This window comes from Cynocephalus volans, chromosome 6 (assembly GCF_027409185.1).
Source record: "Cynocephalus volans isolate mCynVol1 chromosome 6, mCynVol1.pri, whole genome shotgun sequence".
Classification (NCBI taxonomy): Eukaryota; Metazoa; Chordata; class Mammalia; order Dermoptera; family Cynocephalidae; genus Cynocephalus; species Cynocephalus volans.
The window spans coordinates 81,178,739-81,204,569 of NC_084465.1; the positions used below are offsets into that span (position 1 = coordinate 81,178,739).

Below are 25,831 nucleotides of genomic sequence, written 5' to 3' on the forward strand. Positions count from 1 at the left end.
CAAACAGGAATCAGGGTAGGTGAAAACCATCCGATCCTCCAAGTATCTGGGATCTGTGCTCTGATAGCATACTGCTACTTCTGATCACAGAGGTGCAGACAAAGAGGCAGCCATTACTGTAACACATCCCCCTACTTTCTCACACTCCTTCTTTTCCTGCTAAAGTGACTTCCAGGGGATTTGAAGGACCAGCCTTTTTCCCTCAGACCCCTACATTTTTATCTTTTTCTCACACCAAGACAAATTCTAACCAAACTTTCAAAAGAAAGTAACAAAGAGAGAATCTGAATCCAGCAAAATAAAGGGAACTCAACATATACAAAGGAGCCTCAAAAAACTATTAGTAGATTTCTCATAAGAAAATCTGGAGGCCAGAATGCAATCGGGCAATACTCAAAGTGCTAAAAGAAAAATAATGTCAACCAAGAATCCTATATATTGCAAAACTGTACTTTACAAATGAGGAAGAAAGTAAGACATTCCCAGATAATCAAAAGCTAAGGGAACATGTTACCACTAACCTACCCTGCAAAACATGCTCAAGAATGAACTTATATATGACTTAGTAACCTGAAGCCATATGAAGAAATAAAGACCTCAACAAAGGAAAATGTATTGGTAATTAGAAAAGCTACTTTTATTGTAACAATGGTTTGTAACTCCAGTTTTACTTTTTACATAATTTAAGAGACTGATACATTTTTTTAAGAAAACTATTATTAGTCTGAAAGCCAGCAATATTGTGTTTGCAGGTTTACAATGTATAAAAATTTAATTTTCTGACATCAACAAAAAAAGGAGTGGGGACAGAACTATAAAGGAGCAGTTTTGAATGTTAATGAATTAAGCCAGTATAAATATAAATTAGAGTGTTATAACTTTAGTATGTTAAATGTAGTCCACATAGTAAGCTCAAATAAAAGAGCTACAGAATATACACAAAAGGAAATGAGAAAGAAATTAAAATGCATCACCACAAAAACTAATTAAATTCAAAAGAAGACAACTTGGCAGTAGATGATGGCTGAAAAAGCTATAAAGGCATATAGAGAATAAAATGACAAAAATAATCCCTTCCTTATTAATAATAACTTTAAATGATGAGGAGCCACACGCAGCAGGACTCCAGTCCAGGCCAGTATCTGCTCCACGGAGAGGCCTGAGAGTGACAGGGCCCACAAACCCCAAGACAGCCAAGCTGGAAAAGGCAGGTGTTGCGGGACCTCCAGCCCAGGTTGGTCCCTGCTGCTTAGAGAGACTTAAGAGCCTCTGGGCTCACACGCCCAAAAACAGCTGTACCAGAAAAGGCAGGCACCAACGGACCTCCAGCTCAGGTCGGTCCCCACGGCTTAGAGAGACTTAAGAGCCTCTAGGCTCACACTCCCAGAGTCAGTCACACTGAAAAAGGCAGGTGCTGCGGGACCTCCAGCCCAGGATGGTTGCCAGCGCTTAGAAAGACTTAAGAGCCTCGGGGCCCATAGGATCTAGAGCTTGAGAGTTATTATTTTCCTTTGGTGATGATGTACTTTCTTGATTTTTCATATTTCTGTTATCTTCCCTTTGGTGTTTTGTCATTCTGGCAGGGGGTATCACAGTCCACTCGTTTCACCCTGATGTCTGGCTTGGAGGCTGAAGGGACTGCCAATTTGGGGCAGCAGGAACTAGCCTGGGCTGGGGGTCCCGCGACGCCTGTCTTTTCCAGTGTAGCTGTCTTGGGGGGTGTGGGCCTAGAGACTCTTAAGTGTCTCTAGGCAGCAGGGATCGACATGGGCTGGAGATCCCATTATTCTTCTCATCAGCACATGGAACATTCTACAGGATAAGCCACGTTAGGTCACAAAGCAAGTCTCAACAAATTCAAAAAAATTGGAATTATTCCATGTATTTTTTCAGATCACAATGGATTAAAATTAGAAATCAATAACAAACAAAACTCTGGAAACTATACAAACACATGAAAATTAAACAACATTCTACTACTTATTAACATATGGGTCCAAGAAAAAATTAAACAGAAAATCAAAAAATTTCTTGAAACTAATGACACATCATTCCAAAACCTGTGGGATACAGCAAAAGCAGTACTAAGGGGGAAATTTATCACATTAAATGCTTACTTCAGAAGAATGGAAAGATGGCAAATAAACAACCTAACACTTCACCTTAAACACCTAGAAAAACAAGGACAATCCAAACCCAAAGTTAGTACATGGAAAGAAATAATTAAGATCAGAGCAGAATAAAATGAAAAAGAAATACAAAAAACAATACAAAAGGTCAATGAAACAAAAAGTTGGTTTATGTGAAAAGATAAATAAAATCGACAAACCTTTAGCAGGCTAACTAAGAAAAAAAAGAGAGAAGACCCAAATAACAAAAATTAGAAATGTAAAAGGTGATATTACAACTGACATCTCAGAAATACAAGAAATCATTAGAGACTACTATAAACAACTATATGCCAACAAATTTGAAAATCTGGAGGAAATCAATAAATTTCTGGACAAATACAAACTACCAAAACTGAGGCAAGAAGATATAGAAAATCTGAACAGACCAATAACAATAAAAGAGATTGAAGCTGTTATCAGAGGACTCCCAACAAAGAAAAGCCTAGGGCCAAACAGGTACACTGCAGAGTTCTACCAAACCTTCAAAGATGAACTGATACCAATTCTCTACAAACGGTTCCAAAAGACTGAAACAGGCCATTCTCCCAAACTCATTCTATGAAGCAAACATCAACCTGATACCAAAACCAGACAAAGATGCATCAAAAACAGAAAACTACAGGCAAATATCCTTGATGAATAGAGATGCAAAAATCCTCGACAAAATACTAGCTAAGAGAATACAGCAACACATACACAAAATTATACAGGGATGCAAGGTTGGTTAAACATACGTGAATCAATAAATGTGATACACCACATCAACAAAAGCAAAGACAAAAACCATATGATCATCTCTATGGATGCTGAAAAAGCACTCGAAAAAATTCAACAATCTTTCACGATAAAGACTCTCTAGGGCTGACCCCATGGCGCACTTGGGAAAGTGCAGCGCTGGGAGCACAGTGGCGCTCCCCTGGGGGTTCGGATCCTATATAGGGATGGCCAGTGCGCTCACTGGCTGAGCGCGATGCGGGCGACAAAAAGCCAAGGGTTGCGATCCCCTTACCGGTCACAAAAAAAAAAAAAAAAAAGACTCTCTACAAGTTAGGTATAGATGGAAATTATCTCAACACAATTAAAGCCATATATGATAAGCCCACTGCTAATATCATTCTGAATGGGGAAAAGCTGATAGGTTTTCCCTTAAGAAAAGCAACTAGACAAGGATATCCACTCTCACCACTCCTATTCAACACAGTGTTGGAAGTACTAGCAGAGCAATCAGAGAAGAGAAGGAAATAAAGGGCATCCAGATTGGAAAAGATGAAGTCAACCTATCCCTGTTTGCAGATGATATGATCCTATACATTGAACAGCCTAAAGCCTGTACAAAAAAACTCCTAGAGTTGATCAATGATTTCAGCAAAGTTGCAGGATACAAAATCAACACACAAAAATCAGTAGCATTTCTATACTCCAACAGTGAACACACAGAAAAAGAAATCAAGAAAGCTAGCCCTTTTACAATAGCCACCAAAAAAATATAATACTTGGGAATAAAATTAGCCAAGGATGTAAAAATCTCTATGAAGAGAACTACAAACCACTGTCGAGAGAAATTAAAAAGGACACAAGAAGATGGAAAGATATCCCATGCTCTTGGATTGGAATAATTAACATTGTGAAAATGTCCACAGTACCCAAAGTGATCTACAGATTCAATGTAATCCCCATCAAAATTCCAATGACATTTTTCTCATACATGGAAAAAACTATCCAGACATTTAACAAAAGACCATGCATAGCGAAAGCGATCCTGAGCAAAAAAAATAAAGCTGGGGGCATAACACTACCTGATCTTAAACTACATTACAAAGCTATAATAATCAAAACAGCGTGGTACTGGCATAAAAACACACACACGGATGAATAGAATAAAATAGAGAACCCAGAAATCAACCCCTATACCTACAGCCATCTGATCTTTGACAAAGGCAGCAAGTCCACACACTGGGGAAGAGACTGCCTCTTCAACAAACGGTGCTGGGAAAACTGGATATGAATATTTAGGAGAATGAAACTAGACCTATAACTCTCACCATATACCAAAATCAAGTCAAAATGGATTAAAGATTTAAATATACATCCTGAAACAATAAAACTCCTTAAAGAAAACATAGGGGAAACACTCCGGGAAGTAGGAGTGGGTACAGACTTCATGAATGGGACTCCAAAAGCACCGGCAACTAAAGGTAAAATAAACAAATGGGATTATATCAAACTAAAAAGCTTCTGCACAGCAAAAGAAACAATCAACAGAGTGAAAAGACAACCAACAGAGTGGGAGAAAATATTTGCAAAATATACATCAGACAAAGGATTAATATCCAGAATATACAAGGAACTCAAACAACTTTAGAGCAAAAAAACAAATAATCCAATTAAAAAATGGGCAAAGGAGCTGAATAGTCATTTCTTAAAGGAAGATATACAAATGACCAACAGACACATTAAAAAATGCCCCACATCACTCAGCATTCAGGAAATGCAAATCAAAACCACTTTGAGATACCATCTCACTCCAGTTAGGATGGCTAATATCCAAAAGACTGATAATGATAAGTGCTGATGAGGTTGTGGAGAAGAAGGATCTCTCATACGCTGTTGGTGGGACTGCAAAATGGTGCAGCCTTTATGGAAAACGGTATGTAGGTTCCTCAAACAATTACAGATAGATCTACCATATGACCCAGATATATTCCACTGCTGGGAATATACCAAGAGGATTGGAAATCATCATGCCAAAGGGACACCTGTACGCCAATGTTTATTGCAGCACTATTTACAATAGCCAAGAACTGGAACCAGCCTAGATGTCCATCATCAGATGAGTGGATAAGGAAACTGTGGTATGTCTACACAATGGAATACTACTCTACTGTAAAGAAGAATGAAATACTACCATTTGCAACAACATGGACAGACTTAGAGAAATTATATTAAGGAACCAAGTCAGGCACAGAAAGAAATACCATGTGTTCTCACTTATTTGTGGAAGCTATATAAATAAACACACAAACAAACAGGGTGGGGGCAGAAGACACACAATCACAGCAATTCCTTAAACTTTTTAAGACAAGTGAACAGATATGACGTACAGGGGGAGGGGAGAAAGCAAGGGGGGAAGAAGAATGGGTAAAGGGTCATGAAAATCGACTACGATGTATATTGAGAAGCTAAAATTTAAAAAAATTTAAAAAGTAAAAGATAACTTTAAATGAAAATGGATTAAACCTACCAATCAAAAGATACAGATTAGTAGAATGGATATAAAACATGGTCCAACTATATGCTGTGTACAAGAGATTTACTTTAGATAAAAAGACATGAATGTATTAAAAGAATGGAAAAATATATCCCATGCATATAGTAACCAAAATAGAGCAAATACAATTATTAGGCAAAACAGACCTTAAATCTATCAATGACAGATACTGGTCTATAGTTTTGTAAGTGATGTCTTTGGCTTTAGTTAACAGAATAACCGTAGCCCAATAAAATGAGACAAAAAGTGTTTCTTTCTACTCCATTTTCTGAAATATAGTAAGATGATGCAATAATTATAAACATTTACATACCTAGTAACATATGAACAAAATTAATGAAACAAAAACTGGCAATTGAGGGGAGAAAAAGACGGTTCTACAATAATAGCTGGATACTTCAATGCCCAATCTCACTAGGAGACAGAACAATCAGAGAGAAGACAGGTATGGAGTTAGAAAACTTAACATAATATACCAAGTAGACTTAACACACAATACGGAATATTCTAACCAACACCACTACAAACATTCTTCTCAAGTGCATATGGACCACTTTCTAAGATAGACCATAGGCTGGGCCACAAATTAAGTCTCAACCAATTTAAAAAGATGGATATCCTATAAAATATTTACTCCAACCACAACAAAATAGAATTAGAAGTCAATAACAGGAGTAAAACTGGAAAACTCACAAATTTTTGCAAATCAAACAACACACTCTTAAATGACCAAGAGATCAAAAAAAAATCACAAGAGAAATTAGAAAATACATAGCGATGAATGAAAATAAAAACAACATATCAAAATTGATTAGAGGCAGCAAAAACAAAGATCTCAAAGATCTCAAATCAACAACCTAACTTTATAACTTCATGAAGTAGGGAGAAAAAAGAAAACTAAATTCAAAGCCAGTAGAAGGAAGAAAATAATAAAGATTACAGCAGAGATAAATCAAATAAAGAACAGAAATATAATTAGAAAAAAAAGAAAATTAATGAAATCAAAGTTTGGTTCTTTGAATAGATCAACAAAATTAACAATCATTTAGCTAGGACTAAGAGAAGAGAGAAAAGATTCAAATTACTAAAATCAGAAATGAAAGTGAAGATATTACTACCAATTCTACCAAAAAAAATAAAAAGGATTATATGAGTATAGTATGAGCAATGTTACGCCAAAAAACTTGGATATCCTAGTTGAAATAAATTCTTAGAAACAGAAAACTCACCAAGATTAAGTCCCAGAGAAATAGAATATTCAAGGAGACAACTAGTAGAAAGATTGAATCAGTAATCAAAAATCTCCCAATAAAGAAAAAACCTGGACATGATAACATCACTGGTAAATTCTCTCAAACACTTATACTTTTCAAAATTTCCCAGTAAATTGAAGAGGGAATACTTCCTAACTCATTCTATAAGACATTCCCCTACAATAAAGCCAGATAAAGACACTACAAGAGATGGGGAGCAATAATCAGCCACAATGTATATCGACAAAATAAAATAAAAAATAAATAAATAAATAAATAAATAAATAAATATAAAAAATTAAATTAAATTGTAAAAAAAAAAGACACTACAAGAAAAGAAAACTACACACCAATATTCCTTATGAACACTGACCCAGACCAATATTCCTTATAAACATTGATCCAAAAATCCTCAACAAAATACTAGCAAATTCATCAGCTTAACAGAAGCATTATACACCATGACCAAAGTAGGACTTATTTCTGAAATGCAATGATAGTTCAACATACAAAAATCAATCTAATGTATCACATTAATAGAATGAAGGGCAAACACCACACGATATCTGATGCAGAAAAAGCATTCGACAAAATTTAACACCTTCATGATAAAAACACTCAATGAACTAGAACAGAATGAAAGCACCTCAACAATATAAAAAGCCATACTCGTATATGAAAAATCTATGGCAAATATCATACTCAATGGTGAGACTTAAAAGCTTTTCCTCTAAGATCAGGAACAAGGCAGGAATGCCTGACTTTGCCACTTTTATTCAACATAGTACTAGAAATTCTATGCAGAGCAATTAGGCAAACAAATAAATAAAAGGCATCCAATCTGGGAACGAAGAAATAAAATTATCTTTGTTCGCAGATGATATGATCTTGTAAGTAAAAAAAGCTAAAAATTCCACACACAAAAAAACTGTTAGAATGAAATCAGCTAAGTATCAGGATACAACAAAGTCAACACCCCAAAAGTCAGTTACATTTCTATACAATAAAAATAAACAATCTAAAAAGAAAATTAAGAAAACAATTCCATTTACAATAGCATCAAAAAGAAGAAAATACTTAAGAATTAACTTAACCAAGGTATAAGACCAATACAATGAAAACTATAAAACACTGATGAAAGACATTAAAGACAACACAAATAAATGGAAACATGTTCCATCCCCTGTTCATAGATTGGAATACTTAATTTTGTGAAGATGTCCATACTACCCAAAGCAATCTACAGATTCAGTGCAATTACTATCAAAATTTGTAGAAATAGAAAAAACCATTCTGAAATTCATATCTCAAGGGACCCTGAGTAACTAAAATAATCTTGAAAAATAACAGCAAAGGTTTAAGACTCACATTTTCTAATTTCAAGGCTTACCATAAAGCCACAGTCAGTAATCAAAATAGCGTGGTACTGCCATAAAAACAGACATACGTACCAAAGGAATAGGGAGCCTAGAAATAAACCCTCATATATACAGCCAAAAAATTATCAACAACGGCACCAAGACCATTCAATGGGAGAAAAGATGGTCTTCTCAACAAATGGTGTTAGGAAAACTGGATATACACATGCAAAAGAATGACACTGAACCCTTACCTGATACCATATACAAGAATGAACTCAAATGGAACAAAGACCTAAATATAAAACCTAAAGTTATAAAAACTCTTAGAGGCTTTCAAGATGGCGGTGGCTGCGGCGGCTGGCGCCGAGTAGCTGAGGTGGAAAAGGCGGCCACTGGGCCTCAGGCAGCCGGGAAATTTGTGGACCTTCCTCGTGCCATCTCTTAAGGGAGGACCGCTGCTGCTGGCCAGTCGTAGGGGGTGACCGCCACTTTGCCCCCGGCAGGAGAGGCTGCCTCATTTACAGGCAACAGCTTTGAAGTGTGGAGCAGGAAAAGAACTGTTTCTTAGCTGCAAAAGCGAGTCTTGAAACAGGGAACACGGCGCCAGGGCTGCTGTGGATGCAGACAGGATCCCAGAGGCCGGGGCCGCGCTGAAGGCGGCCAGCTGCCCTATTCAGGATTCGAGGTTTCAGGCCGGCATTAAAGAAGATTCCTGGGAGCGCCCGAGCCGCGCTGCGACTGAACAGCCTGAGGCGGCAGCGGCCGAGAACGGGAAAGGCGGCAAACCAGAGACAGAGAGTGAGCACCCGACCTGGCACAACCCTGTGAGTGACCCCTGGACCAGTCCTGTGGGCGGCAGACGCCCACCCGACTCCCACCTGCATCACCAGGCCACTCACCGCCCCGGGGCTCCCTCCATTTTCCCAGGTCCGGGCAGCTCCGCCCGGCTCGGCCACCACTGAGCCCTCCCACTTGCTTGGCCTGGCGCGGCGCTTTCCAGAGCCTGCGGACTGGCATCCCCTCCCACTCCCTCCGCGGTTCTCTGGCGGGTTGGTGGCGTGGGGCGTCCCCGGCCAGTGTTCAGAGGGCAAGGAAGTACGGGCGGGCCGACTCTCACTCCACCGCACCCTGGACTCTGGCCCCCGGTAAACTTCCTGTTACTGGGAGGCAGATAGCATCTCTGCGGCCACCAGTTCGGAAAAAAGCCTAAGCAATTTCTGGTTGGGAATAGTGTGGTAGGAGAGTTCCCAAGTCCGCTTGAACCTGCCAGAGAGCTGGCTGCAGGCGGGCGCTAGGCTCGGTTTATACCGGGGGGATACAAAGGTGAACAAGTCCCGAGAAAGATCTACACAGTGCTACAAAGGCACCCAGAGAGACCGGTCGTCTGTGCCTAGCAGAAACCTGGTAGACTTCCTGGGCGAGGCGGTGCCGAGCAGGGTCTTGAAGGCCCAGCTGATAGACGAGGGGTGCAGAAGACACGCCCCAGCCCAGCACAGTGCGCACAGAGTGGGGAGACGTGCGGCCAGGGAGGCGGAGACTAGACAGAAACAACACACCCTGTGGGGTCGCCACTGCACGATCCAACAGCCTGGGCCAGAGCACACGGAAAAGGGAGAAGTCCTGCACAGGAAGTGAAAGCTCAACAGCGATCACACACCCTGTGGTACGTGATCCACCAGACCAGCAGAGTCCAAGCTGACCAGAAAGGTGGCTCCCCGGAGAAGCCCAAGACCCGAGGCAACCACACACACAAGGCACTAGAGGCCAACTGAGCAGCCACGGAGGTAGCCATAAGAAATTGGCAACAACAGCAACATCCTAGTTATTCATTAGTCTCAAAACAGTGGACTGTGAAACCCCCTGCCACAATGAATAAACATCAAAAAAAAGATACCAGAAATACAAAAAATCAAGAAAGTACACCACCAAAAGTTAATAAATCTCAAACTCTAGATACTATAGAACAAGAAGCCCTTGAAATGACTGACAAGGAATTTCGAGTGATAATTCTAAGGAAACTGAATGAGATACAAGAAAACACAGCTAGACATCATGACGAAATGAGGAAAAGTATACAGGATCCGAAAGAGGAAATGTACAAAGAAATCAATGTCCTGAAAAAAAATGTAGCAGAACTTGCTGAACTGAAGAAGTTATTCAGCGAAAAAAAAACACAACGGAGAGTTTAACCAGCAGGCTTGTCGAAGTTGAAGAGAGAACCTCAGAACTTGAAGATGGGCTGTTTGAAATAACACAAGCAGACAAAAAGAAAGAAAAAAGAATCAAGGACATGGAAGAAAATCTGAGAGAGATATCAGACAACCTTAAGCGCTCAAATATCCGAGTCATGGGTATTCCAGAAGGGGAGGAAAATGGAGATTCCATTGAAAACATATTCAAAAAAATAGTGGCAGAAAACTTCCCAGGTATAGGAAAAGTCACAGATCTTCAGATCCAGGAAGCTCAACGATCTCCAAACGTATTCAACCCAAAAAGGCCTTCTCCAAGACATGTCATAGTCAAATTGGCAAAACTCAGAGACAAAGAGAGAATCTTAAAAGCTGCAAGAGAGAAGCGTCAAACCACCTATAAGGGAGCACCAATCAGGCTAACATCAGACTTTTCATCACAAACCCTAAAAGCTAGAAAGGAATGGGATGATATTTTCAAAATACTAAAAGACAAAGATTGCCAGCCAAGAATACTTTACCCTGCAAGGCTATCCTTCCGAAATGAAGGGCAAATAGTATATTTCTCAGACAAACAAAAACTGCGGGAGTTCACTACCACACGACCACCCTTACAAGAAATCCTCAAGGGAGTACTGGGTTTGGTTCCTGAAAAATAACTACCACTGCCATAAAAAACCCAAGAAAAATCAAAACCCACTAGTATAATAAAAATGGCATTCATGAAGAGAAAACAAGCAAACAAAAACGCTATCTACAACCTAAGGAACCAACAAACACAGAAACCAATCAGTAAATCAGAAAGCAAGGAACAAAAGACACCTAAGACAAACAAACAACCAACAAAATGCTAGGAATAAATCAACACCTTTCAATAACAACTCTTAATGTAAAAGGCTTAAATTCCCCAATCAAAAGACAGACTGGCTGACTGGATTAAAAAGGAGGACCCAACTGCATGCTGCCTACAAGAGACCCACCTCACCCATAAAGATTCACACAGACTAAGACTGAAAGGATGAAAAAAGATTTACCATGCAAACAGAAAAGAAAAACGAGCTGGAGTGGCTATTCTTATATCTGACAAAATAGACTTTAAACTAAAAACCATAAAAAGAGACAATGAGGGACACTACTTAATGATAAAAGGACTGATCCATCAAGAAGACATAACAATCATAAATATGTACGCACCCAATGTTGGAGCAGCCAGATTTATAAAACAAACTCTATTAGACCTAAAGAAGGAAATAGACACTAATACCATAATAGCAGGGGACGTGAACACCCCACTGTCAATATTAGACAGATCATCTAGGCAAAGAATCAGTAGAGAAACACAAGATCTAAACAAGACTCTAGACCAATTGGAATTGGCAGATATCTACAGAACATTCCACCCAACAACCTCAGAATATTCATTTTTCTCATCAGCACATGGATCATTCTCCAGGATAGATCACATATTAGGTCACAAATCAAGTCTCAATAAATTCAAAAAAATTGGAATTATCCCATGTATCTTCTCAGACCACAATGGATTAAAACTAGAAATTAATAACAAACGAAACTCTGGAAACTAGACAAACACATGGAAATTAAACAGCATTCTACTCAATGACATATGGGTCCAAGAAGAAATCAAGCAGGAAATCAAAAAATTTATTGAAACTAATGAAAACAATGTTACATCATACCAAAACCTGTGGGATACTGCAAAAGCAGTATTGAGGGGGAAATTTATTGCATTAAACGCTCACTTCAGAAGAATGGAAAGATGGCAAGTGAACAACCTAACACTTCACCTTAAAGAACTAGAAAAACAAGAACAATCCAAACCTAAAGTTAGCAGAAGGAAAGAAATCATTAAGATCAGAGCAGAACTAAATGAAATTGAAAACCAAAAAACAATTCAAAAGATCAATGAATCAAAAAGTTGGTTTTTTGAAAAGATAAATAAAATTGACAAACCATTAGCATGGCTAACAAAAAAAAGAAGAGAGAAGACTCAAATAACAAAAATTAGAAATGAAAAAGGCGATATTACAACTGATTCATCTGAAATACAAGGAATCATTCGAGACTACTATAAACAACTGTACACCAACAAATTTGAAAATCTGGAGGAAATGGATAAATTTCTGGACACACACAAGCTCCCAAAACTGAACCGTGAAGACGTAGAAAATTTGAACAGACCAATAACAATAAAGGAGATTGAAGCTGTTATCAGAAGGCTCCCAACAAAGAAAAGCCCAGTACCAGATGGATTCACAGCAGAATTTTACCAAACATTCAAAGAGGAATTGACACCCATTCTTTACAAACTATTCCAAAAGACTGAAACGGACACAAATCTCCCAAACTCATTCTATGAAGCAAACATCATCCTGATATCAAAACCAGGTAAAGATATAACCAAAAAAGAAAACTACAGGCCGATATCCTTGATGAATATAGATGCAAAAATCCTCACTAAAATACTAGCAAACAGAATACAGCAACACATATGAAAAATTATTCATCACGATCAGGTGGGATTCATTCCAGGGATGCAAGGCTGGTTCAACATACGCAAATCAATAAATGTGATACACCATATTAATAAAATCAAACACAAGGACCATATGATCATCTCTATAGATGCTGAAAAAGCATTTGATAAAGTTCAGCACTCATTCTTGACAAAGACCCTCTATAAGTTAGGTATAGAGGGAAAGTATCTCAACATAATTAAAGCCATATATACCAAACCCACTGCCAATATCATCCTGAATGGGGAAAAGCTGAAAGCTTTTCCTTTAAGAACAGGAACTAGACAAGGATGCCCACTCTCACCACTCCTATTCAACATAGTGTTGGAAGTACTAGCCAGAGCAATCAGAGAAGAGAAGGAAATAAAGGGCATCCAGATTGGAAAAGATGAAGTCAAACTGTCCCTGTTTGCAGATGACATGATCCTATATATCGAACAGCCTAAAACCTCTACAAAAAAACTGCTGGAATTGATAAATGATTTCAGCACAGTTGCAGGATACAAAATCAACACACAAAAATCAGTAGCATTTCTTTTCTCCAATAGTGAACATGCAGAAAGAGAAATCAAGAAAGCCTGCCCATTTACAATAGCTACCAAAAAAATAAAATACTTAGGAATTGAGTTAACCAAAGAGGTGAAAAATCTCTATAATGAGAATTACAAGCCACTGCTGAGAGAAATGAGAGAGGATACAAGAAGATGGAAAGATATCCCATGCTCTTGGATTGGAAGAATCAACATAGTGAAAATGTCCATACTACCCAAAGTGATATACAAATTCAATGCAATAAATCCCCATCAAGATTCCAAAGACATTTTTCTCAGAAATGGAAAAAACTATCTAGTCATTTATATGGAACAATAAAAGACCATGCATAGCCAAAGCAATGCTGAGCAAAAAAAATAAAGCTGGAGGCATAACACTACTGGACTTTAAAGTATACTACAAAGCTATAATAACCAAAACAGTATGGTACTGGCATAAAAACAGACACACTGACAAATGGAATAGAATAGAGAATCCTGAAATCAACCCACACACTTACTGCCATCTGATCTTTGACAAAGGCACCAAGCCTATTCACTGGGGAAGGGACTGCCTCTTCAGCAAATGGTGCTGGGATAACTGGATATCCATATGCAGGAGAATGAAACTAGATCCATACCTCTCACCGCATACTAAAATCAACTCAAAATGGATTAAGGATTTAAATATACACCCTGAAACAATAAAACTTCTTAAAGAAAACATAGGAGAAACACTTCAGGAAATAGGACTGGACACAGACTTCATGAATACGACCCCAAAAGCACGGGCAACCAAAGGAAAAATAAACAAATGGGATTACATCAAACTAAAAAGCTTCTGCACAGCAAAAGAAACAATTAACAGAGTTAAAAGACAACCAACAGAGTGGGAGAAAATATTTGCAAAATACACATCTGACAAAGGATTAATATCCAGAATACACAAGGAACTCAAACAACTTTACAAGAAGAAAACAAGCAACCCAATTAAAAGATGGGCAAAAGAGCTAAGTAGGCATTTCTCTAAGGAAGATATACAAATGGCCAACAGACATATGAAAAAATGCTAAACATCACTCAGCATCCGGGAAATGCAAATCAAAACCACACTGAGATACCACCTAACCCCAGTTAGGATGGCTAAAATCCAAAAGTCTCTGAACGATAAATGCTGGCGAGGTTGCGGAGAAAAAGGAACTCTCATACATTGTTGGTGGGACTGCAAAATGGTGCAGCCTCTATGGAAAATGGTATGGAGGTTCCTCAAACAACTGCAGATAGATCTACCATACGACCCAGCTATCCCACTGTTGGGAATATACCCAGAGGAATGGAAATCATCAAGTCGAAGGTATACCTGTTCCCCAATGTTTATTGCAGCACTCTTTACAATAGCCAAGAGTTGGAACCAGCCCAAATGTTCATCATCAGATGAGTGGATATGGTAAATGTGGTACATCTACACAATGGAATACTACTCAGCTATAAAAACGAATGAAATACTGCCATTTGCAACAACATGGATGGACCTCGAGAGAATTATATTAAGTGAAACAAGTCAGGCACAGAAAGAGAAATACCACATGTTCTCACTTATTGGTGTGAGCTAAAAATTAATATATAAATTCACAGACACACACACACACACACACACACACACACATAAAAACAAACTGGGGGTGGGGGGGAAGAAGATATAACAACCACAACTACTTGAAGTTGATACGACAAGCAAACAGAAGGGACATTGTTGGGGGGGAGTGGGGGAGGGAGAAGGGAGGGAGGTTTTGGTGATGGGGAGCAATAATCAACCACAATGTATATCGAGAAAATAAAATAAAATTTAAAAAAAAAAAAAAAAAGGAAAAAAAAAAAGTCTTAGTAAAAACACAGGGTTACAGCTTCAGGAAACTGAATTTGATGATTTCTTAAATATGACAACAAAGGCACAGGCATAAAAAAAGAAAAAATGGATATATTGGACTTCATGAAAAACTGAAAATTTTGTGCATCAAAAACCACTGTACATCAACAGAGTAAAATAGCAACCCAAAAGATGGGATAAAATATTTGATAATTATATATATCATAAGGGATTAATATCCAGAATACATATAGAACTCCTAAAATTCAACAAAAAATAGGCAAAAGATTTGAAGACATTTCTCCAAAGAAGATGGACAAACGGCCAATAATCACATAAAATGATGCTCAACATCATTAATCATGAGAAAAATGCAAATCAAAACTACAACGATATCATCATTAAAATAGTAACTATCAAAAAAAAATTTTTAAAAACCAGAAAATAACAAGTGTTGGGAGGATATGGAGAATTTGGAAATCTTGTACACTGTTGATGGGAATATAAAAAGGGACAGTTGCTATGGAAAATGGTATGGCCACTCCTTAAAAATTAATAGAATTACCGTATGATCCAGCAACTCCACTTCTGGGTATATACCCAAAACAACTGAAAGCACGGTCTCAAAAAGATACTTGTATACTCATATTCATAACAGCATTATTCATAATAACTAAAACACAGAAGAAACCCAATTCAATTATCTATTGACAGATAAATGGATAACCAAATATTATTCAATGGAATATTATTCAGCCTCAGAAAGACAGGAAATTCTGTCACATATTATAACATGGTTAAATCTTGAAGGCCACTATGCTAAGTGAAGTAAGATGGTAACAAAAAGACAAATACTGTATAATTCCACTTAAGTGAGATACTTAACAATAGTCAAAATCATGGAGACAGAAAGTAAAATTACAGTAGCCAGAAGCTGAGGAGAGGGAGAAATGGAGAACAACACAGGTATCAGTTTTACAGAGTGAATTGAGTTCTGGATGGTAGTGACGAACAACATTATGAATGTATTTAATATCACTGAATTGTACACTTTGAAATAATTAAGATGTTAAATTTTATGTTATGTGAACTATACCATAACAAAAAAATTGGGAAAAAAATTTAATGGCTATATTATTTAAACAGATTACATTTACCTACCCATAAAAAATTGTAGTGCAACATTGTCTACAAGAATGCTGTCCAAGGGAACTATGCAAAGTTTCCCAAAGTTTGCCGCCAGTTTCACAGTATTTATTTCCTACAGAAAAAAGGGAATACGAGTTAATATTTTATGTTTTCATAAAAATCAGGTTAAAGATCTTTACATAAATATATGAAAAAAAACCAACATTAAGTTAAAATGAAGAAAGAACAAAGTTTTTTTTATTCTTGTGCATGTTGTTACCCAATGAAATACTCTCGTTCCGTGAATCTAAATTCCTAGTTATTTTAAGAGCTGCTTAGCAAATATACATTAAAAATATAAGCATTAATTTCTTCCCATATAAAATAAATCTAAATCACTGTATTTTCAAGTATTCTCAATTTCTATATATTACAAATGAAAATAAACATTTCAGGAGCTAAAAGGAGAAAGAGATGTTTGAAATGCTTAATATATCCAAGAATAAACAAATTCCAACATTTTTAAGTATTAGAGTTTATTTATTGGAAAGACAGAAAAAGATCTCCAAAAAGAAGTTTTGCTCCTAATGGGGTAAAAACTCTACAGTTGTTAGAGAAAATGTATTTATTTTCAGACTATCTAAACAGTGAATTTACATATACTTTTCAAAGACATAGAGCAAAGTAACTACATATAAAAAAAAAAAAGGAAAATATGGGTCTAAAATTTAAAGCATATCTATGTGTCAGGCATTGTGTTAGTTACATTACACACATTACTTCATTCAATCTGCACAGCATCTGAATGAATATCTATCACCAATCCCATAAGGAAAATAAAAATTAGAAAGATGCCTACGATCACAAAGCTGGTAAGGTATGAATCTGTGTTTTCAAATTCTGCTGCTGTTTCTACTAAAACCAATGACATTTCTGCGAACTATTTTCACTAGTTTCTCTATATTCTCAAATCCATATCTCACAACTCTCTAAAAAAGATAGACAGGTTTACTGTCAATGAGATAAGCTGCCTTATTCAAGTGCAAATACTTGAATATTAAGCAAAAACTTAAGCACAAGTTGGGTACATAAAGAAGAGCAAGAACTTTAATAAAGAAAAAACAAAACAACAAAAAACAAATCTATCTCTGTAATTTGTATTTCCCTTCATGTAAGTAGTAGATAATAACAAATAACTGACTTTAAATGTCTGGCATCCAGCAACCTAGTGCCAGCATGATTTCTACTATATAAGCCTCCCTTCTTCAAATTTTATCACTTCTTTCTCCTGCCCAGCAGCAGCTCCACAGATATGGTATAAGGAAGAGGATTCACTATAATTTTATTTGTAATATAAAAGGACAAAGGGTCTTCTAAGATTTAAAGATAAGTAATGTAATTATGAAACTGCAAATCTGAGGATTCTGAGGTTACTTTCAAAAGGAAAACACTGTATGACCCAAGCTAATAATAAGGAAAAGCTTGATATTCAAAACACAAACTGAAAGGCTTCCAAAAAAAAAAAAAAAAATCTAAATTTTAAAAGGATTCAAAGTCAAAAAGTGTCTCTGGGCAAATAGATTTTAAATAATGATGCTGAAAGATCACTAATTATAAAATCTAAATAAGGTAACCAGTTAAAGAAAAGCACAAGTGAAACCATATTATTCTTCTATTCCAATTTGCATGGGCATATAGGCTAGTTTTAAAATACACTTAACCAAACACACACACACACACACACACGCGACAAATGTGAGCCTCAACTAATGTTCTGGTAAGTCATAATTCATATGGCAAATTAAACTCGAGATTTTTTTTTAATTCTTCTATTTCTTAAAGAATTTAAATACATTGCAAAATTACAAGATGAGAGTCACAAATAAATTTTCAAAATAGAAAACCAGAGTAAAAAAAGTTGACTATACTAAAAACTAAAAGCCCCAAATCTCTGCTTTTCTTCATAGTAAAGCCCCTCTAAAAGAGCTATCTATTACCACTGTTTTTTTAATTCATCTCTTCCTAATCTTTCCTGGTCAGACTCTAATCAGGCTTTTTCTCCACTACACCAAAAACACTCTCATGAGGTCACCAATACTCTCCATGGTGGCAAACCAATGGTCAATTCTGTCTTCATCTTACTCAGTGGTATCCTTTGACATACCTGACCCTTCCCTTCTTTAAACACTTTCTACACTTGGCTTCTAGGATATCACACCATCAGGTTTTTCTTCAATCTCACTCTCTTTCTTTGGCTGGATCCTCCACACTGTCTTAAAACTCTATTCACTGAAGTGCCTTTGGACTAAGTCATTGGTATAACCTTACTTACACTCACTCATTTAGATAACCTCATTCAATCTCTTAACATTAAACATCTGGTAATCTGAGGATTAGCAGTTTATCTTCATCACTAAACTTTCCCTTGAACTTGAAATTACCAATTAGTATGTTTACTTGAATGTCAAACAGGGATCTCACAATAAAATATCCAAAACCTGATTTTCCCTTCCAAAGTTCCTCCGCTCTCAGTTTTACCTATTTCAGTAAACAGCATCATTATTCACACAGTTTATCAGGCAAAAATCACTTGGAATCACCTGTGAGTACTTTTTTCTTTCTCATGCCAAATTTAGTCCATTAGGAAATCCTGATAGCACTATATCCAGTCAGTCACTTCACAATCTCCACAGACATCTCCTACCTAGTCTAAAAGCAGTCTTATAAATGGTCTCTCAGTTTCCATTCTTGCCCCCACCATTCCACCACAAATAGGCTTTGTGTCTATTCTTCACAAAGAGTCAAAAATAATCATTTTTAACTCATAAGTCAGGACATGCCAATTACCAGGTCAAATCTCCAATTGAAATCCATCACAGTTAGAATAAAATAAAAATCTTACTATATACCCAGTGAGACCATATATGATCTAATCCTCAGGTTCATCTATAATTTTGTTCCCAGCACAATCCCATGTTCATTCCATACTAGCCACACTGATCTCCTCTTACCCACCAAGGACATTCCTATCTCAGGGCTTTTGTACTTGCTCTCTTCTTCCTGAAAGATTCTTCAAAAATCAACAAAAATCACAGGACTAACTCCCTCACGTTATTCAGATCTCCCTATTCAGATCTCCCTATATCATCAAATCACTCAGCACCTATCTAAAACACTCCTAGACATTCTCTATACCCTACTTTGTTCTACTTATCATTTTTGTACCAAATAGAGACACCTGATATTATATATCAATTTGCTTACTGGTTTATTTTCTGACTCTATAACTAAATGTAAGCTCCATGACGAGAGTTTGTCTGTTTGATCTATCTAAGATGGTGTCCAATTCACAAAATTCAATAAATGTTGAATTTTGAATAAATAATAAATGACAAAATGAATAAATAAATCAAGGAATGAAATAAAATCTTTATTTACATTAGCATTTTCAGGCAGTGTTTTATTTAATCCTTGACTTGCTTTAACAATACTTATACTACATTGTATAAGAAAACACTTTTCTGAAAGTCCTATTGTAAAGTCCTTCACTGGTTAATATTCTATTCTTTGTCATTTACTAGGCATTTTAATAATTATAAAATATTTATAGCTAAATGTTAACTCAAAAGTACTTCACTTACTTTGCCTGACTGCAACCGTTGTATTCTTGAGTCACATACTTTCTTTACAAATAATAAGCTATTTATTTGATTTTTGATAGTGTTGATATCTAAAAACAAACAAATTGATTATGAGCTAGAAAGTGATAATACTATTTGTGAAATACTTTAAACATGCACTTACTAAATTTTAACAAAATGACTAATTAATAGAGCAATTATACAGAAACCATCGGAAATAGCAGGGTGAAATTATTCAGTTAAAATTGAACCATGCCAATTATCTTTACTTTTGGGACAATTACAATAATCACAGCCTCACATTCAGAAAATAATGCTTTTACTCTAGGCAAACATTAACATAATACGGAAGGTAAAAACACCTAATAGCATAAAGTGACATTTAGGTAAATTAATCAATGTTTTGTTTGAAGATATAATAATCCTTAAAGAAAACATTCTTTTAATTAAATGAATTACTTACCATCACCAGCTGTATCTAGAGATCTAAGATACTGTAATTCTTCTGCTGCCTTATCTCTTACTGCTTCTAGCTCTCCAATATTGTCACTTAATTTAATAATGTTCATAAAGGCCTCATAGTTGCAATTAGAATCTCGGATCTGAAAATAAAGTTAAAAAAAAAACCCCAAAAACAAACAGGTGAAAGGGGGACTCATTTATTAAAGGGAAAACTGAATTTTGAGTGCTTTCTACATGTCAGGCAAATCTGCTACATATCCATTGCTTTAAAAGGAAAACCCCTTGGGCCGAGCCCGTGGCGCACTTGGTAGAGTGCTGCACTGGCAGCGCGGCGACGCTCCCGCCGTGGGTTCGGATCCTATATAGGACTGGCTGAGTGCCGGTCACGAAAAAAAGACCCAAAAAAAAAAATAAATAAAAATAAAAGGAAAACCCCTTTACTCATGGCACTTACATTCTAACAGGTCACAGACTGTAAACAAAATAAAATAAGTCAAACATATACCATGCTAGAAAGTACTGGAACATGCTCAGAATGTTTGATGATAGCAAGGAAGCCATGATGGCAGGAGCTAAACCACAGACGGGCCGAGGAGCAGAAGATGAAGTCAGCAGTAATAGAGGCAAAACTTGTAGTACAGCAAGACTTTTGGTTTTTACTCTGAAGGAAATCAGCAATCACTGGAAGGTTGAAACAGAAGAGTAACATTTTCTGACCTGAAAACAGAATCACTGTGCTGCTATATAAAAACAGAATAGAGCAGAAGAAAGACCAGTTAATAACACATGTGAAAAATAATATAGTGCCTGAGAACAGGGTGGTGGCAGTGGGGGTATGGTTAGAAAATCTTTGTAAAGTGCTTTATGAAAATTACTTTGTAAAGACAGTGCCAAAAGAATTTGCTGACAAATCAGATATGGGTATGAAATGAAGAGAAGAACTAAGCACTAAACCAAGATTTTTGGCCCAAACAACTGGAACAACAAAGTTACCATTAAACAAAATGGAGAAAACATAAAAAATGTTTGGATGTGTGATGTCCCATTACACATCCAAATGGAGACATTAACAATGCTTTGGATAAGAAGGACGAGATTTCAGAAAGGAGGACTAGATAGGAATAACCATGGCAAGGTCACTGATCAATAGATGACATTAAAATGATGAAACTGGATGGGAATCACCAAGAGAATGAGTAAAGATTAAAAAGAGAAGAGACCCAAAAGCAGCGACCTAGCACACTTAAACAGCAAAGAAAAAAAAAAAAAAAAGACTAAGAAAGGCAAAAAAGATAGGAAAAAAAAATCAAGAAAGAGTGTTGTCCTAACAAGCCTAGTAAAGAAGTGCTTAATAAGGAAAAGGAAAAACTGTGTTAAATGTCTCACTTAGGTCAAGAAAAATGGGGAATCCAAGAACTGACCATTAAATTTAACATGGGGATCATCCTCCCTGACCTAGAGAGGTTTATTGTAGAGGATCAAGAAAGAAAGAGAAGAGAAAATGTAGGTGACCAATATGTATAGTTCTTTTATAAAGTTTTGCTATAAAAAGAAAAGAAATAGAGTGCCATTAACACTGGAAAGTAGACTCATAGGTTTTTTTTTTTGTCTTTTTAAGATGGGAAAGATAACAGCACATGTGTAATGCTAAAGGGAATGATCTTTTAGAGAGTGAAAATTTGATGATGTAGGAAATAAAGTGTGAACTGCCAAAGCAATAAACTGCAAATATCTACAAAGGGTAGAGTACAGTGCACAAGAAAAAAGTTGTCTTAGCTAGATGCATAAATATTTCATCCACAGTAGCAGAAGATAATGTAGAATATACAACAGTACTTCAAAAAGTTTGTGGAAAAACAGAATTAAAAGATAATATGAATCTTTCCAATAAACTTTTTGAAGTATCCTCATATGTACACAGATGCAAGTAACAAATACATGTGATGACAGGACATTATAAAAATTCTCTTTGGATTACCTCAATTTTTCCAGTAAGGTAGTAAAGCAAGGTCATGAACCAAAAGTAAGGATATGGAAATATGTATTAGATGAAATTGGTAGACGTATACAAGATCTGATCAGGAGAGTGGGACAGAAAATAGAACAGGAAAAACATAATGATTGCAAGGCAAGAGTAAGGGTACACTGGAAATTGGTTGCTTATGAATTTAAAGTGAGATCTGTGTAAGTTTATCCTTTTTCTACAGCCACATTCAGCTGCTTAAGAATAGAAACAAGTAAGCAGTTATGTTGGATTTAATCAGGGCTATGGTATCACTTAGCAAATGACAAAGTGAGAGAGAGATAAGGGAGTAGAAGATGTTGTGAAGGGACTAATCACTATGATTGCCAATAAAATTTAAACTAAGCTAAGCAGGGAGGGACAGCTGTGAAAAAGTAGTAGACTTGGAATATTGTCCATTCTCAATAGAAAGTCAAAGAACTGGGGATTGTAAAAGTCCACAGCTATGAAGAAAGACATATTACATGCTGGGGATCAACGATATAGAGCAAGTTGTTTTCTCGTTTGAAACAGAGGGAAGACAATGAAACAGTTTTTAAAGTACCAAAAGAAAAACTTGTCAACTCATAATTCTATAACCAATGAAAATATCCTTCAAACTTTACAATAAAATTAACATACTTTCAAATAATTAAAAGTTCAGAGAATCTGGCACCAGCAAACTGGTAATACCAGAAGTTCTTTAGAACAAAGGAAAATTACAACAAATCGAAATTTGAACCCACAAGACAGAATAAAGAACACTGAAAATGGTTATACACACACACACACACACACACACACACACACACACACACACACAGCTACACTGTGGGATAAATTATGTATGCATTTATTTGGAAAATATATGAAAAAAGTACAAAGGACGGGGGTTGATTAAAATGATTCTTTTGTGAGGTTCTTCCCATTCTATGTGAGGTGGTAAATTGCTGCCTCTAGGCATATGATGATAACTTAAAGAGGTACACTGTAATCCCTAGAGTATACACTAAAATAATAACAGTAATAAAGAACAGCTGAAAAACTATAATTGAGTAGTTAAAATGGGATACTAAAAACTATTCAAATATTTCAAAAGAAAGCAAGTAGAGAGAGAAGTACAACACACAAAATAAAAATTTTTAAAGTAAACGAGAAGCTAAATAGTAGATACAATCATAACAGTAACTATATTAAATGTAAATGGATGAAATACTCCCATTAAAAGACAATTATTAGGCTGGATGAAAACCAAGACCCAATTATATGCTCTTTACGAAGGAAACAACTTAGGGAGAGGAATAGACAAAATAACAAGCACAGTGAGATTTTAACTATCAAAAACTGTTAGAAGTAATAGGTGAACTCATAAAGGCTGCAAATACAGAAGATCAACAAATATATTTTTGCAATCTCTATATATTAGCAGCAAGAACAGCAAAATAAAAATTTTAATCACATTTACAATAGCATCAAAAAATATAAAATACTTAGGTAATTTTTTCTAAAGACGTGCAAGACCTATGTACTAGAAACCAAAACATAAGGCTGAGAAAAACTACAGGAGGCTTCAATAAATGGAGAGAGATGCCAGGTTGCTAGATCAGAAGACAAAATGTTGTTAGAATGTCAATTCTTCCTATATTAGCCTACAGGGTAAATGCAATTACAATCAAAATTCCAACAGATTTTCAGCAGAAATTAAAAAGTTGATAAAATTCACGTGAAAAAGCTAAGGACTTGAATAGTCAAAAAAAAAAAAAAAATCCTCAATAAAAAGAACAAATGTGAAAGATTTATACATACTCGAGAAAGTCTGGTATTTGCATAAGGGCACACAAAGAGATAAAAGGAAAAGAACAGAATCCAAAATTAGACCCAAACATATTACAGTAAGCCGATTTTTCACTAAAATGCTAAGGAAATTGTTTCTATGAAAAAAGGTAAGTCTTTTCAATAAATAATGCTAGAATATTTAGATGCTTGTACAAGATAAATATGAACCTAAACTCCTAGCATATTCTACACATGAAAATTAATCTGAGATGAATGAATAATAGAACAAAATGTAAAAGTACAAAATTATAAAACTTCTAAAACTGCATGGAATAACTTTGCAATCTCTAGGTAAACAAAAATTTCTCAGAGAAGGCACAAAAAGCACTATAAAAGAAAAATTTGTAAATCAGACCATCAAAATTTTAAAGTTCTCATCAAAAGACACCACTAAAAGAGCAAAAAACAAGCTACAGTCTGCAACACACATATCTGACAAAGAACTTCTTTGTAGAATATATATATAAAGAAACAGTGGGGGGATAAATGGGCACTTGACAAAAAGATATAAAACAGGCCAATAATCACATGAAAAGATGCTCAATATTATTAGTAATCAAGGAAATGCAAGCTAATCACAATCAATATACCACTGAACATTCACTAGATAAGTTAAAATTTGAGACTGACAATACCAAATATTGATCAGAATGTGGAGACCAGAACTCTCAAACATAGCTAGTGAAAGTGCAAAATTAAAACAACTTTGGAAAAACACTTGGTAATTTCTTTTCTTTTCTTTTTTTTTAATTGTGGTCAAAAATACATAATAAAAATTCACTATCTTAAACATTTTTAAGAGTACAGCACAGTAGCATACACTATAAGAATGTTGTTTAACAGATCTCTGGAACATTTTTTTATCACGAAAAAACAAAAGTTGTATATCTAATGAACAAAAAAATTCCTTTTGCCACTTCATCAGACCTTGGCAACACAGTTTACTGTTTCTAAGAGTTTGATTACCTTAGGTACATCGAATAAATTGAATTGTATAAAATTTGTCTTTTTGAGACAGACTTCATTCACTTAGCATAATATCCTCAAGATTCATCATGTTATAGCATATACAGCATTTACTTCTTTTTTAAGGCTAAATAATGTTCTTTTATATGTATGCACCACATTTACTTTATGAATTCATCTGCTGACAGACAATTAGGATACTTCCACATCTTGGCTATTGTGCATAATACTGCAATCAACACGGGTATGCAAATATTCCTCAGAGATTCTGTTTCCACTTCTTTTGTATATATATCTACAAGTGAGATTGCTGGGTCATGTCATATGGTAATTCTTTTTTTAATTTTCAGAGGAACCTCCAAACTGTCTTCCACAGCAGCCACACCATTTTACATTCCCACTAATAGTGCATAAGAGTTCCAATTTCTCCACAGCCTCACCAACACTTAACTATTTTCTGGTCTTTTTTGATACTGGCCAAATAGTTGTAAGGTAATAACTCATTGTGTTGTTGATTTGTATTTCCATAATGATTAGGGATTGTGGGCATCTTTTCATATAATTGTTGGCCATTTGCAGAACTTCTCTGGAGAAATGTCTATTCAAATCCTTTGCCCATTTCT

The 25,831-nt window shown here is 35.9% G+C and overlaps 1 protein-coding gene across 3 annotated transcripts in view; it reads right to left on the reverse strand.

The window, feature by feature from the left end:
* SNX13 (sorting nexin 13) overlaps positions 1–25,831 on the reverse strand; it is a 157,628-nt gene that overhangs the window by 42,906 nt on the left and 88,891 nt on the right. For all 3 annotated transcript variants that reach the window (XM_063099107.1, XM_063099106.1, XM_063099105.1), the window contains 3 exons: positions 20,406–20,544; positions 19,943–20,031; positions 16,335–16,434 (listed from right to left, as the gene is read on the reverse strand). In XM_063099107.1, coding sequence (XP_062955177.1) covers positions 16,335–16,434; positions 19,943–20,031; positions 20,406–20,544 — 328 coding nt within the window. The remainder of the gene's footprint in view (positions 1–16,334; positions 16,435–19,942; positions 20,032–20,405; positions 20,545–25,831) is intronic.